Source organism: Micromys minutus (assembly GCF_963924665.1).
Source record: "Micromys minutus genome assembly, chromosome: 12".
Classification (NCBI taxonomy): domain Eukaryota; kingdom Metazoa; phylum Chordata; class Mammalia; order Rodentia; family Muridae; genus Micromys; species Micromys minutus.
The window spans coordinates 12,312,166-12,328,830 of record NC_137981.1 but is presented as its reverse complement, the minus strand read 5'-3'; the positions used below and the strand labels follow the sequence as shown (position 1 = coordinate 12,328,830).

The 16,665-nt window shown below is 35.0% G+C and overlaps 1 protein-coding gene across 4 annotated transcripts in view; it reads left to right on the top strand.

Annotated features, from left to right (window-relative positions):
- ZMYM2 (zinc finger MYM-type containing 2) overlaps window positions 1-16,665 on the top strand; it is a 66,366-nt gene that overhangs the window by 28,140 nt on the left and 21,561 nt on the right. For all 4 annotated transcript variants that reach the window (XM_080926163.1, XM_080926164.1, XM_080926162.1 and 1 more), the window contains 6 exons: window positions 3,175-3,246; window positions 4,530-4,680; window positions 5,339-5,454; window positions 8,384-8,500; window positions 10,486-10,636; window positions 13,767-13,939. In XM_080926163.1, coding sequence (XP_080782289.1) covers window positions 3,175-3,246; window positions 4,530-4,680; window positions 5,339-5,454; window positions 8,384-8,500; window positions 10,486-10,636; window positions 13,767-13,939 — 780 coding nt within the window. The remainder of the gene's footprint in view (window positions 1-3,174; window positions 3,247-4,529; window positions 4,681-5,338; window positions 5,455-8,383; window positions 8,501-10,485; window positions 10,637-13,766; window positions 13,940-16,665) is intronic.

Sequence of the window (16,665 nt, the reverse complement as noted above, 5' to 3'; positions counted from 1 at the left end):
TTTCTAATCTCAAGATTTCTTTCTTGTCTTTAATTTTAACAAATTGTTGGTGTCTCTTGTTTTTTCTTGGGTGGAGGTGAAGTTAATCCAGGGTTTCTTAGATAGGAAATAGTGCAATTTCTATTGTCTTACAGTTCTCTGACCATTGAACTTTGCTTTCTTCTCTGTATTTCTTTTTTTTTTTTTTTTTGAGATAGCCTTGCAGCTTGAACTCTCTAGAGATCTGCCTGCCTTAGCTTCTAAAGCGCTAGGGTTAAAGGTGTGTACCACTGCACCTGGCTCTGTGTCTATTTTTAAACTGAGAGTTTCTATTTTATTTCTTAAACATATTGTAATCACTGAAGCATTATTATGATGGCTACTTATGATATCGTAGATCTAACATGGGGTTTAGGCTTGCTTTGGGTGATGAAGATTGCTATTATTGAAGTTTTGAGTTCCTAGTATAGGGATCTCTTGTTGCATTTTTTCCCCTATTTTTCTTGGTGTGTGCATGTATTCACTTACATATTGTGATTTTTCTTTTTCTTTAGCCTTTCAAGTGGAACTTCGTGTTAGTTAGGCATACACCATATCACTGAGCTCCACAGCGATACTATTATTAAGTGAAATGGATTTTGCTTAAAATACTTTTTCATGTTTTGTTCTTTAAGCTGTTATTTTATACATTCATAAGAAAGTAGGTAGGAGTCCATGCAGACCTAAGCAGACAGGTTGGAGATCACAACATAATATGTTTTATTCCAAACAGTATCTTTATACAGGTAGGAGCTAAAATTATATGATCTTTTCTTTCTTTTTTTTCTCTTTAACTTTGTCTGATATTGAAGGTAGCTGTCCTTTGGGTTTTTTTTTTTTTTTTTTTTTTTTTTTGAGACAGGGTTTCTCTGTGTAGCCTTGGCTGACCCGGAACTCACTCTGTAGACCAGTCTGGCCTTGAATTTACAGAAATCAACTTGTCTCTGCCTTCTGAGTGCTGGGATTAAAAGTTGGTTTGGTGGCTGACTTTTTTTTTTTAAATTAAAAAAATGTATTTTAAAAAACAGATAAATTATAGATTTTAAAAGAATTTTTACATAAAACTATATGAATATATTTTTTAGTCAGTAATTGATTTTTTTAAAAATCAGTTACTATCAATGATAGTATGCATTGAAAACTTACTAGTTACAGTGAGCATAAAACAAAGTGTAACATGGACATAAGTCAAAATTTCCTTGGTTTGTAAAGATTTAACATGATGAGTTTTAAATACCGAGGATTGGGTGGCTGACTTTTTAATTGATGTCTTTGCTGCTCAGTTCCTGGAATCCTCATTTGGTTTAAATAGTGCTGTAGTTCAAAGTAGTGCACATAGTGTGGTGCTTAATTGCTTTTCCGTAGCTTTCAACTTTCAGCATATCTCGATTTTTATAACATGTAAGAGATTATCATCTTGAACTTATATTTTAGGGTAAGGATGTATATTTTAATTTATTAGATTATTTTAAGTATTTTAAAATGATTTTCAAAACAACGCATTTTGCAGTATGCAAATTTAATTATAATTTATTACTTTAGATTTAAGATTTTATTATAGCTTAGTATATTTTAACAAGATCTTTGAATATGCTAGATTATCTAAGAGGAACAATTAATTTTTTTTATTAAAGATAAATGTGGGTTAGTACTATAGGACTGATCTCAGCTAATCAGGAAGTTGAGGTAGGAAGATCACAAATTCTGGGCTAGTCTGAGCTAGACTGTGAGTTTAAAGCAAGCCTGAGAGCAACATAGTAAGAACATCTCAAAACTCAGAAGAGCAGGGGCTGATGTGATGACTTCACACTTATGGAAGAGTGATGACCTAAGTTTGAAGCCCTTGGAACATATAAGCCAAACAAGGTAGCATGCTGTCTATAATCTAAGTTCCCCCTACATCTGGATGAGAGACAGAGACAGGACATCTTGGAAGCCCATAGACCAGATTTCTGGCATACTTGACAATCAGGAGACCCTGTCTTAAATAAGGTAAAAGTCAGAACTGATTAAAGGCTGTCCTCTCACCACACATTCTACATGTGATTAAAAACATCAAAAGGGCAGGCTGGATATGGTGATACACTGTTGTTTTTTGTAACAGAATCTTTGTTTATTGCCAATCAGTTTTACTAATGAAGACTGGGGTGCCAGATTCTGGGGTGCTAGATACCTGCTAGCTCAGAGAGGCAGAGAAAGCACTCAACTGACCTTCCTCAAGCTATCTTAAAAAAAAAAAAACCTCCTACAAACTCAGTGTCCCTTCCTTCTACTTCCTGTGTGCCTCTCTATCCACTTCCTGACTTTCTCTTCTTTTCTATGGTTGTTTCTTAATAATCCTGTTTTCACTTCCTGTCAACTGGTGGCTTGCTCCACCTCTTGACCTATGGTTGACTTTATTTAATATCTTGTAACAGTAAAACCTTTAAGCCCAACACCCAGGTGGTAGAGACAGGACACAATCTCTGAATTTGAGACTAGTTCATTTTGTATCCAAGTTCCAGTTCAGCCAGGGCTAGCTATGTAGTGAGACCCTGCTTGAAAATAAAAAGGGAAAGGGAAAGGAAAAAAACCAAACTAAAAGTCCAAATAGAGACAATAGTGTAATCTGTACAATTAATATATATCTTTCCAGGTTGCTGACTGATGTTTTTAGTTTCAGAACTAAGGAAGCAGAGCCAGACAGATCTCCATGAGTTTGAAGCCAGTCTGGTCTACGTAGTGAGTGTCAGGACAGCCAGGCTAATGGGGCATGGAGTGTGGTGTGTGTGTGTGTGTGTGTGAGAGAGAGAGAGAGAGAGAGAGAGAGAGAGAGAGAGAGAGAGAGAGAGAGAGAGAGAGAGAGAGAGAGAGAGAGACAGAGACTTTTTTTTTTTAATACCAGAGTGCTTATCTAGCATTACAGAGTGGTGTTGGTTCTTTAAAACCTAGAGGGTACTTAGGGGATGAATCAAACTTTTCTGTTCTGTGTTGGTAAGTTAATGTTTTATCATTTTATCATTTTTCCCGATTAACAGTGGGCACAGAACAGAAAATGCATTGTTGAAAGTTAGGAGATTATAAATTAGTAGTCAATAATTGAGGAAACTAGATAATTCATTTGCTTTACAGTCTATTTTTCTTTATGTACTTACAAAGTCTTTTAAAATGTTTTAGGTAGGTAGCCATCCAAGCTTCCTGAAGGAAGTTCGAGATCACATGCAGGACTCTTTCTTAATGCAGCCTGAGGTAAGCAGAAATGTTGGTGAGATTTAAGACTTACTTTAAAAATTTACACACACATACATGGCCTATAGATACATGTGTTTGTGTGTGTGTGTGTGTGTGTGTGTGTGTGTGTGTGTGTGTGTGTATACAATGGTGGGTGTGTGAAGGTCAGAGTACAGTTAGCTATTTCCTCATACTATGTGAGTCCACGGTGTCCAATGTATAGGAAAAATCACGTATAGTTTAAAGCATTAAGATCTATTTTTAGCCTAAGAGTTGTATAAATATAATAAATTTTGTTTTCTTAAATTATATGATGAATTGTTTTGTTATCTCTAAAAGATTTTTCAGTTCCACTAAATGTCTCTCATTTGTCAGAAAATACTTATGTTCTTAGAAAAAAAAAATTTTTTTTTTGTTGGTATTTTTTACCCAGATGAATAATACCCTTCTGATATCTTTGAGTTGATGTTTTTATTGTTTCTTAGTCAATGAGAGGCGTGTGTGTGTGTGTGTGTGTGTGTGTGTGTGTGTGTGTGTGTTTATTTTCCCATGCTGCATTTTGGAGTGTTTTTATTTTTGCAGTTGCTGTATCTTTTTGAGACAGGGTTACATTTTGTAGCCTAGTCTCATGCCTCAACTTCCTCCATGCTGAGATTCAGACATGCAACACTGCCAGCTTCTTTTATGTCTCTGCTTCTCACATATGCACACATTAGTTCTTAGCCAGAGACTCCTTTGAGATACCTGCAGTTAGGCAGCTATTGTTCTTTCTGTGCAGCTTTCTTCATTAGTTTGCTTTCCAAACTGGAGTTTTTAGAACTTTCTTTACTTCCTCAACTTAGTTAATTATATGGGCTCCTAAAACCACAACTCACCTCTAGGTACTGAGATTTAGTAGCCCTAATGGTTGGTTGCCTGGTTCTTGTACACATACAAAAAAGGTTCCAAGCCCTTTCTAAATTTTCAACTAAATTTTATAAAATTATTGTTTTTTGAAGGTGAGTAAGATGATAACAATTGGTTTGTTAATACGACATCTAGTTAATGGCACAATAAGTTTGCATCTAGATAAAAGGGAGTAATAGGTCACTTTGAATAGATATCAAATGCTTTGATCGTTGTATGATGGCATGTCTCTACAGTCCCAGGGGCTAAGGAAGGGAGGTCATAAGTTTTGAGGCTGGCCTGGGCTACATAGAAAGCTGTCTTTAGCTCTTCAAAAAATGGTATGAAATTGGTTCTAGTTGAATTGTATGTGTATGTCTGTGTTTCTAAAATATTTTTTTATGTTCAAATTTTAGAAATATGGAAAACTGACAACTTGTACTGGTTGCCGAACACAGTGCAGGTTCTTTGATATGACTCAGTGCATAGGTCCTAATGGATATATGGAGCCATATTGTTCAACTGCTTGCATGAACAGTCACAAGACAAAATATGCAAAATCACAAAGTAAGTTTCAGATATTTGGAAAGTTTAAAGACTAATGACGTAATTGTTTATTAAAGGTAACTGATCTTACTTTTATATAGTTTTAACTGTGTTTTGTTTTCCTATACTTCAATGATCTCCATACTTGTTAATTTTAGTTAGTGAGGTTTTGTTTGTGTTGGAAATTCTTATCTAAAACTTTTATTATACCCAAAAATATCTAAAACATTTTTATATATCTATAAAGGTTTTAGGTAATTTGACAGGTGTTTTGTATTTTGTTCTTTTGATGGCAGTACTTTTCTATTAAATATTTATTTTTATTTTATATGTCAGGGTGTTTTGTCCACTTTTCTGTGAATCTATGTGCATGTAGTGCCCATAGAAGTCAGAAGAGGATGAAGGGTCATCTGACATGGAGTTACAGGTGGCTGTCTGTGGGTGCTGGGAGTTAAACTTCGGTCCTTTAAAAGAGCTCTTATTGCTGAGCCTTCTCTTGAACTCCTGGCAGTAGTTTGTAAAGACAGAAATGATCTTGGAAAACTTAAGTTACAAATAGAATAATTTATAAGAGACCCATTAAAAATTCAGTTAACCCATTTATAAAATCAGTTAACATTTTTAGAAAACCTTCTTTCACTTTGTAAAGAAATCAGGTCTGTATCTTTTTTTCTTATAGGTTTGGGAATCATTTGCCATTTTTGTAAGCGAAACTCCTTACCTCAATACCAAGCCACAATGCCTGATGGGAAACTGTATAACTTTTGCAATTCCAGTTGTGTGGCTAAATTTCAGGTTTGTTATTTATTTCCTACCCCCATAAAATGCACATAGATAACAGTCAGTGTAATATGCTTTATCTTTCCTGTTACTTTTAATTTAATTTGTTGCGTGTCTGATGGGAGGTTAGAGACTATAGCCTGAATCACAGAGGCCTCGCTGTACCTTTGTACAGAGTCGATTGATTTTTAAATTATTAACATGACAAAGAACTTGAAGGACAATTAATTTTAGTATGGGTTAATTCAGTGCTTTTCTTTTTAGTTTGCATAGCTGTGTTCTGTGATAAATGAAGAAAATGTCTTTAGCGTGTGTTAAGCATATATACTTTTCAGATTAGAAATGAATCTTGTTAAAAGGAATTCAACTTCTTAGAGTAGACCTTAATTTAGTTTGGGATCTATTTCAGTATTAATTTGGTAAATGTTTTGAACTTTCTGACATAGTTCTTCAGAGTTGGAGTATGTATGATCTCAGAGGATAATGTTACAGGTAGTGTTGAGACTTAGCTCGGTTGACCACTCTGAGGGAATAGTTTAGAGGGACTCAAGCATTAGTTAGGTAGTACTAGTAGGTTTACCTATTGTATGTGAAAATTTCAGGGTATTGCCCAAAGGTTCAAACCAGTGCATAAAGTCATGCTTGATGAGTTAATGCATCCAACAGTTCTACTTTATTCCAGGTACTGTGCTCTATGTTAATTTATTTAAACTGACACTATAGTCTTATGCTACAGTAGTTACTACAACAGTTACTGCTATTTAAGTTGACCTTTTAAACTCAGATGAATATTTTTTTTCTTGAATTATGTCCTCACTGAAGGTGGATGATAAACTCAGTTAATCTTTTGTTTTGTTCAAAATGTTTAACACTATAGCTTAGGCTGGTCTAGAACTGGAAGTACATATCCCTGTTTCAAAGTTGCAAGTGCTGGGATTGCACGTTTGTGCCACTTTGACCAGCCCATTTACTTTCACCATTTACTTGAAACTTCTGTTGGCTCTGGTTTGATGAGATTGTACATGTACATTAATTTTTTTTTCTTCTGGTTTTTTGAGGTAGGGTTTTTCTGTTTAATAGCCCTGGCTGTCATGGACTCAGTTTGTAGACCAGGCTGGCCTTGAACTCACAGAGAAAACCTGCCTCTTCCTCCTGAGCATTACAATTAAAGGTGTGAGCCACTGCGCCTGGCTACATTAAATATTTTTAAGTAACAGTTTTGAATAGCACATCTAGATAAGTTGTGTGTGTGTGTGTGTGTGTGTGTATCCAATCTTATGTAGTCTCATTTATACACAAATAGGACAAAGTAGACAAATAGTATTTTTTTACCTTTCAAGCTATATAATTTGAACTTTATATCTGTATTAGGTATTTTTCTTTTAAAAACAACATGATAGGATTGGAGACCTAAGCAACTAAGAGCACAGGGTGCTCTTCCAGAAGACCTGGGTTCAATTCCCAGCACTCATACGGCAGCTCACAGTTGTCTGTAACTCCATTTTCAGGAGATATGGCACCCTCACATACATGCAGTCAAAACACTAGCATGCATAAAAATAAATATGTAGAAAAAGGTAATAGTATTCTTTATCTCTTTAAGCTACTATAACAAAGTAGCTTATAAGCAAAAGTTGCTATAAGTTTTAGAAGTTAAAAAATTTAATATGGCGCTTCCAGGTTTGTGACTCATAGTTCTTTTAGACTTGAGTAGATGAAGCTGTTTCAGATGGCCCAAGTCACCTGATAGTTAATTTCTGTTTGTTTTTTTTTTTTAAGCAAACTTTAATTGTATTGTTCTTACTGTGTGGTATTTAAAAATGATTGTTTTTCTCTCCAGCATTTGTTGAATAATTTTATTAGCTACTTCATACAGGCACAAGGTTATGTGTCACATGTACATGTGATGTGTGATATACTTCAAAAGAAATATAAATACCAGTATATTCAGGTTAAGAATCAGAGAAAAATAGCTTTGCATGGTGGTGGCTTACACTTTTAGTCCCCATACTCAGGAGGCAGAGGCAGTGGACTTCTTGAGTTTGAGGCCAGCATGGTCTACAGAGTGAGTTCCAAGACAGCCAGGGCTACACAGAAAAGAAAAGAAATTGGGGAGAACAGTTCTGTTGTGATGGTGTTTGCCTTTAATCCTAGCATTTGGGAGGCAGGAGGATCTCTGCTCTACATAGGACATCATAGAGTGTTTGGAGTCCCTATTATAAATGAAGAATCAGAAAACAATAAAAACCAAAAAAGCATTTTAAGTCTATGTATGCGTATATATACTATCTTATTCTGTGAATTATTTCTGGTATGAATACCAGCTTTTCAACTTCTCACACCTAACTCTGATGAACTGATTCCCCTTTTAAAAAGTGATACATGGTATTTTTCTTGATAATAACTTAGAGTGAGAGTTGTGGGAGTGATGTGAGTTGAGTTATTTGTAACTTAATATTTGAACTCTGGGGAGATAAGTGCATGTTTTCTTCTTCCTGACTTGCCCCTTTCTCTCTCCTCATACCTCTTTGAGTTTATTTACAGTTGAGAAATTGTGAAACTAACCTTACTATTTCCATTTTTTTAGCCAAAATAATTAAGCTGCAGTTTCTCTTTTCATATTTAGATAATCTCTTAGTCAATATTTCAGTTCTAAAGCTAACAGTGGATTTTTTTTGTTGTTTGTTTGTTTGTTTGTTTTTTAAGTACTGGGAATTGAAGCTAGGACCTTGTGCTTCCTAAGCAAGCATCTTACCACTGAGCTGTATTTCAGTCCTTTGACAAAGTGTATTTTAAAGGCAAAATTAACAATTGTTGTTTCATGTACTGAGGAAATAATTAGCAAAGAAACTTGCTTTCTGCATGTAGTAGACATTGGATAGTTCTTACAGGTAGAACTCCTAAAATGCATGTCAGACTAAGTGTATTTTGTTCTTTATTTTAGGCTCTAAGTATGCAGTCATCTCCAAATGGCCAGTTTGTAGCACCCAGTGATATTCAGTTGAAATGCAACTACTGTAAAAATTCCTTTTGTTCAAAACCAGAAATCTTGGAATGGGAGGCAAGTCTTGTTTCCTTATGTGTGTTACCTAATGCTAAGACAAGAACCTAAGAAAATAGGTGACATTTCTATTTGGAATCTTCTTTTAAGTGGACAGTAATAAGCTGCTTATTTAGTATCATTGGTTTGTTTACTTTGTGGAAATGAAACCAATAGGATAGAATTCAAGGAAGCAATTTATTGAAGTCACATGCACAGTAGTATGCTTGTTAATAGAATGTAAAAGTCAATTCATACAGCCAGAGTCTCTGCAGACTACTACACTGTCTCTCCTTGTCATTATTATCATCTGTGAACTGTGACTATGTTATTGCTCAATATTTGTAGAATTAAGATTTGTAAGGCAGATACTATGCTGTTATTTAATATCTTATACTTTGGTAAGGGAGTACAGGCTGTGAATTGTACTTTTTTTTTTTTTTTTTTAAAGCACTCAACCTTTTCTAGTGTACATACTTTCTTTTGCTGTTTCTATCTGAGTTTGCTTCTTTAAGAGGACAGTAATGGATAGATGATTCAGGCTGCCCATTGCTGTGTTGAACACTGTTTACTTTTGGCCATTTTTTTAAACCTTTTTTTTTTTTTTTGGTGGAGGGGAAGGATTGGGTGGTTAGAGGGGTAGAGCATGGAGTATATACTTAAAAAGTTATATAAGGTACCAAACTAAAATCAGACATGTTACTTAGAATGTAATGCTTAGGTCAAAAGTGGTATCTAATGTATTTGGAATTCCGAATGGTTTACTGTATTATAGCCTGTTAAAATTCTTTACTTTTTAAATTTTGCTTGATGTTGTCTCTAGAGCAGTTAAGCCAGTCATGCTTTTGATACTCTTGATGGCATCTCATCATGGGTTTTAGACTAATAACCACCTAAGAGCAGAAATAATATTGAATGCCCAACATGAGAATAAAGGAATGGCCAGGGAGTGAGGAAAGAAATATACAGGCAAACATGAAATAAATAGTATCATATAGAAAATAATTTTATAAGATGAAATCTAATACATTTTTAGATGAAAATGGGAATTTCCCCACTGTCCATGTTTTGTAGTACTATGGTGTTGCTTCTGCTTACACAGAACTTTACTGTTATGTGCCATTAAAAGATACTGTCCTATTGAGTGATCCTTTCTCTTAGGAGCCTGTGGGCTTAGGGCGCCATAAGTAGCAGTTATGATACTCTTTCCTCTTAATTTGCGTTTGTTCATGCACAAGTGTGCATGTTTGCGTTTTATTGAACCCAAGACCTTGAGTATACTTAACAAATACTTTACTTTTGAGCTCCCTCCCAGCCATTCTTTCTCTTCTGAGTTATGTATTTATAATGGGGAAGTTTTCTATTAATGATTGCTTTAACTACTTATTCCTTATTCTAGTCTTTAGGTATCTTTATGTGTTATGTTGATTATTTGGACTTAATCTATATCTGCTATAATTTTGTGAAATAAGTTGCTTTGCTTGGAGTTTAAGTTCTTAACTCCGGTGTCACTGTTTAAAAAGTAGGCCTGGCAATTGTGGCTTGAAGCCAGAGAAATAAAAATTAATAACCTTTTATTTAAGAGAACCAACTCAATCTCATGTTTTTGCAACAGTGTTTATATACCAAATTGAAAACTTTAGACATATTCAGTGTTTTTGTTAAAGTGTGACAGGAATGTGTTTGTGTAAAAATGTTGTATTTTGCATTTCTGTAGCTTACATTGTATTTTTCATTATTTTCTTTGTGTTTCTCTAGTTCATTAGCATATCCAGGCTAATACTTTATGTTAGTGATTGTTCTCTTAGTCACACAGTACTTTCAGGGTAGTTAATAATGTTCAGTTGGTTAACTTAGGTGTCTGTGGCCTTTAGCAAATGTATCTCCAAGGATTATAACGTTAAGTAGACAAATGCTTTAACTTTCTGTAAAAGTGGCTTGTTTATTTCTTAAACTTGGTATTGAGCTGGCTCTCATACTTACCGAGGTTCCCATTGTGCATTTAGAACAAAGTGCATCAGTTCTGCAGCAGAACTTGCTCAGATGACTATAAGAAGTTGCATTGCATAGTTACATATTGCGAATACTGCCAAGAGGAGAAGACTCTGCATGAAACAGTAAATTTCTCTGGCGTTAAGAGACCTTTCTGTAGTGAAGGCAAGTGTGTATACAGCATTGTTCATAACTTTTCATATATAATGTTTTTTGCTAAATTATTTAATTTATAATTATAGACTTCCAGAATAGGTACACAATTTTAATATAGCTTAACAAAAACTAGTTTACTTTTCTACTGAATCTTTTTTTTTATTGTTTTATATGTATTTTTAGATTTCTGGGCCTCAGGGTTTCATCTCTAGGGATTTTGGGATAAAATGAAAGAAGGCATTGTCATACCATGTTGTTGCTAGAGCTATATATACATTGTGCCCTGAAAGTTAATTTTTTACAGCAGGAAGAATGTTTTGTATTAGCACCATTTCCCCTACCAGCTTGTAGCTATAGATTTTTTTAGTGTATAGATTGATCATCAGTGATCTCAAAATCTGAAATCCGTGAGATTCCAGAAGTTTCAGGTTTTGGATTTCAGTTTCAGGAAGTCACTAAACTCCATGCAATTGTTCAAAACAAATACCCCACAAAAAAGCCCCCAAATCTGACCCAATGAATTTTAGTAAGTGTCATTGATGAAGAGGTGGAAGGGGTTACATGCAGTGACAAGCACGGTACATATATTGTGGTTTGTGAGGTCTGAGACACATTGGGTTCACACAAGTGTCATTTCTCCTTACTTAAACTTGTACTGGTCTTATACCAGAAGTCAGATTTTAGAGATGAACTCTAGTTCTAAACTTACTTCTCCAGAGATGGAAACAAAAATTTGTCACATTTTTGCTCTAATCTGACTTTTGTCTTCTGTTTTTGTTGGGGTCACTGATGTATCTTTTTTTCTTTTCTCCTGAAATATCTATCTATCTATCTATCTATCTATCTATCTATCTATCTATCTATCTATCTCCCTTCCTCCCTATCCTACTTACCCTACTTACCCTACCTACCTACAGCTATAGAGACACACCCCCCCACACGTGTATATATATCTAGTCCCTTACAGAAAACAGCTCTTCCCCACCAACTGTGAGGAGCTATATGTCTATTACTTTGTTTGTTTTCAGACAGGGTTTCTCTGTGTAGTTTTATTGGGGCCTTGAACTCAGAGTTTCATCTGCCTCTTGCTAACCCAAGTGCTGAGATTAATGATGTGTTGCTCTTTACTCCCCCACCGTCGGCCCCACTTTCTATCACATTTTTTTTAAGGCCTCTATTCAGTGGCTTCCCGCCTAGACAGTTTCGTTTTATTAGGGGGAGTTAGAAATCACAGAAGCCTTTAATGTCTCTTATTCTCAGCTGTGAGTCTGCAGTCATGAGCAATAAATACCATTACAAAAAAGCGTTCTGTCTGTTGTTTTCACCTGTTAGTTTTTCATTGAGGACTTTTTGTCCCCTGCTTCTTCTCTGTGAATTTCTATATCAGAATTGGGCAAAAGGGAAGTCAGGTAATCCTGAATGCCAACAGTCAGTGGCAGAAAAAAATGTTTGTTCAATGGTATCTACATCTCGCAAACAATACAGCATGTATGTTAGAAGGCATTAACAAAGCAGAATATTTCTTAGTTGTAATTGATACTTACTATCAATTAAATTCTGTGAATTAAAAAAAGGTCAGGTGTGGAGGAATATACCTTCAATTCGATCACATCGGAGGCAAAGGCATGTAGATACCTGTGAGTTTCAGAACAGCGTAATTGACATAGTGTGTTTCAAGACAGCAGGACTACATAGAAACTGTCTGAAAAACACCTAAACCAAAAAAACACCCAACAACAAAAAACTAAAAATGTATATTAAATATTTTAAAATATAATCCAAAGGCTGGTGATGGTTCAGTGGGGAAAGGTGTAAGACCTGATGGCCTGTTTGATTCCCAGTACTCTTATAAAAGGGAGAATTGACTTTAAGTTGTCTTGACTGCCAAGTGTAGGCTATAGCCTGATGACATGACACATACATATTTACATATGCAAATAAATAAATATAATTTTAGACAAAATATAGTTCATAGTAATAAATTGTAGGATGTTACCTAGTGATTTACAGAACATTTTATTTTTAAAATTGAACAGTTAGGTATGGGTGGCACTTGGATCTGAGGAAGGAGGATTGGAAGTTCAAAGCCACCCTGAGTTAGATTGTAATGAGACCCAGCTTCCCAAAGCAAAGGTTCACAGATAGAACAGAACATTTAAAACACTTGGGCTCATGAAATCATTTTAGATGGTAGAATTATAGTTTGAGCTTTTTATGAAAGGATAGATTAAGTTTCCTTGATACTAGTGTATTATCCTACTTATATGAGTAGCATGAGCAAGAAGAATATTGAGGCTTATTTAACTTCACAAGTAGTGTAGGTGGAAGATTAGCTATGTGAAAGTACATTTATGCAGAAGATAAAGGGGTATTTCATTAGAGGAGTGGATAGCAAAGTATTTTCTCTAGTCAGTTCTGTTTTCTTGAAGAATTTCTATATGAAAATAGGCTGTTAGGAAGAGTCTAGAAAACTTGAATATAATGCCTTCTAGAGAATATGTCTGAGTTTAGTCAAAACTTATAAGCAGTCTGCATTCATCTTCCAACACTCATTCTTTGTGATTTTATTCAAATAGAAAATAGTTTTGAAGAATTATCAGATTTTAGTGTCTTAAAAGTATTGTTTGAACCTATGTGATAGATATGTTTTCTAATATAATAATGTTCTGTTCTAATTTTTACAGGTTGGTGTTATTTTGATAGACCTAGTATTTCAGAGGGCCTGGGGAAAAGGTTCCATCAGTAAAGTGCTTGTTGTTCAAACATGAGGCACGAATACCTGATGTGGTCCCTATTATTCATGTAAAAGTTGGATTTGTTAGTCTGTAATCCCAGCACTGGGGAAGGGAAGCAGAGGGTTTGCTGGCTAGTGAGTCCAGCTATGTTGGCAAGCTTTAGGTTCAACAAGAGTCTCTGTTGAGAGCAATTGAGGAAAACAATTGGCACTAAGCTCTGGTCTCCATATGCATCTGGATGTACACATAAAACATGGAGGTTTTCAATCAGAAGGGAAGAGGAATTTATATGTGAATATATTCAACATATTCTGAAACCGATAATTAGCTAGTCTTATAAGATTCGTCTCAGTTTAAAATATGTCTTTTTATGTGTTCTTTTTAAAAAATACAACATTTTTCAGGCTGCAAGCTATTATACAAACAAGATTTTGCAAGACGATTAGGATTAAGATGTGTTACCTGCAACTATTGTTCTCAGCTGTGTAAGAAGGGAGCCACTAAAGAGCTTGATGGAGTTGTCAGAGACTTCTGCAGCGAAGACTGCTGTAAGAAGTTCCAGGAGTGGTACTATAAGGCAAGTAGCACCTGCTCTGTAGGGCAGCTTGGCATTGGTTACTGTGACAGTGTCTGTTCTTTATTTGACTTCCTGTACTCGGTGCCTTGTTTTTACTGTTCATTAAGATGGTTTTTGTCTTTCCTACTTGTTTTTTATATTTTGAAATGGAATTATCATTATTTTTCTTTAGAATTCATTTAGGCATTACCAACCATTAAACTATTAATGTATTTTCAGTGGTATAACTTCATAAAATGGATATTTCTCTAAATTTATTTTTAATAACTCCATTATCAGTATTGAATTCTAGCAGTAATAACTTTAAATATTATGCTAGTGCTTTGTATGTCTTTGCTTACGTACGTGTATGTGGTTTCACATGTAAACATCTTGTAGAATAGAGGTACGGAACAACTGTATTTTGTATATTATAAAAGACTTCTTAAAAAAAGTCAATAAATATTACCCTTTGCCCACTGTAGTTAACCTCTTTTTTTGAGACAGTGTTTCACTGTGTAACACTGGCCTTGATATCACACATCTCTGCTTTCTGACTTCTGAGATTAAAGGGGTGCACTCTCATTTTTAATGACTTTTTTTTTAAAGGACAAGAAAATAAACATAAATGTGGAGTTTGTATCATCAGATTTTATCAAAGGAGAAGCTACTAATTTCTACACTGATAACAGAAAAGTACCTCAGTGGTAAAAGTTCATGATGTGGATATCATGTTTGTGAGGTCTGGATACAGTTTTAAAGCTTGTGAAAATAAACATCACAACTCCTAATATTGTGACATAGATTAAGTTTGAAGACTAACACTTCAAAGGATGAAACTGGTTACTATCATAACCTCTTGCCAACCAGGTACTCCATTTTCTTCAAGTACCTTGGCAACTTTTTGAAGGGAAAGTGCTTTCACAATCAGCAGTCGGCTTTAGAAAATGCTTTTGAAAAAAAAAAAAAAAAAGAAAATGCTTTTGAAGAATTTTATCAAATCTCAAAGCATACATTTTTCTGGAATTAATAGGCATTTCTCATTGGCCCAAAACAAAAACAAACAAACAAAAGTAAGTTTCTGTTTTGATGGGTAAAGATATATGTGCCTAGTTATACATACATCAAAACATTTGAAATTCTCAGTCCAAAATTGTTGTTTTCTTTTGTACCTATATAGTAATTCTTATTTAGAACCCACAAACCTTTGTGCAATATACATCATAGTATTGAGAGACTACCTGGGATTCAAATAATTTTATATATTTTTAGTTTAAATTTAATAATGGGAGTTAGCTGTATAGCTCAGTGCTTACTTAGTAGGCAGAAGGGTTTGATGCTAAGGACCACAAAAATACATTCATTGAAATCTTTAACAGTATGTTTTTAAATTTTCTGTTAGTATGTCATATTAATTGGATTTCTGTTACCCTGATAAAACAACATGGCCAAGGTAACTTAAGAAAAGTTTATTTAGTTTAACAATTCCAGAAAGTTAGAGGTCATAAAGTCAGAGTAGAGAGAGGTACCAGGTTGGGATGGTGCCTGTAGAAAGGTGCTGAGAACTTACATCATGAACTCTTTAAGTACAAAGCAGAGAACTTACTGAAAAGTGGCAGGAGAATTTTACCTCTGAAAGCCTGCCCATCTTGATTAACTTCTTCAGACAAGACTGCATCTCCTAAACCTCTCCAAACAGTGCTTACTCCAGCAATCAAGTATTCAGTTACGGAAACCTGTTGGGAACATTCTCATCCAACTTCTATGTATGATTTTTACTTGATAATACATTTTGAATAATCTGTTTTCTGGTTTTTATAGTAGATTGCTTCTGTATTTAAAAAGAGAATTTCTCTAAATTGTCTCTTACCAGTTGGAATAAAAAATCATGTTTATAGACAACCAAAAAAATGTTAGTATAAAATTTGTTTTATCTAGGTGTGGTGGTACACATCTGTAATTCAAGCTGTCAGAGACATGTGGGTGGCCAGTTGGATGCCAGCCTGTGTTTACACAAAAAGACCCTGTGTTTAGGTGTTGGAAAGATGGTTCAGTGGTTAAGAACACTACTGTTCTTGCAGAGGAGCTCCATTCAGTTTCTAGCACCCATTGCAATTACTCCAGTACCAGGGGTCTGACTCTCTTCTGACCTTCATAGGCACTAGACATGCACTTGATTTGCGTGCCACTAAAACACTTAAGACACAAAATCAAAGAAAAGTTTATAGCTTCTACAACTTCATGCCATTAAGCTTAGAATTGTTAGTTCTGAGTTCTCAGTTATTCTTTCAGTTTGAAAAACTAGATACTTTGTTTCCATGAGTAATTGACATTATCTGGTTTTATATGGAGTTCCTTGATCCACTTGGACTTGAGCTTTGTATAAGGAGATAAGGATGGGGATCCATTCCATATACAGACACCAAACCCATAACCTATTACAGATGCCAAGAAGTGCTTGCTGATAGGAGCTTGATATATCTGTCTCCTGAGAGGCTCTGCCAGAGTCTGACAAATACAGAGGTGGATGCTCATAGCCAATCATTGAACTGAGCACAGGGTCTCCAGTGGAGGAGTTAGAGAAAGGACTGAAGGAGCTGAAGTAGTTTGCAACCCACAGGAAGAACAATAATATCAACTAACCAGACCCCCTCAAAGCTCCCAGAGACTAAGCCACCAACCAAAGAGTCCACATGGAGGGTTCTAGCAACATATGTAGCAGAGGATGGCCTTATCAGGCATCAAGG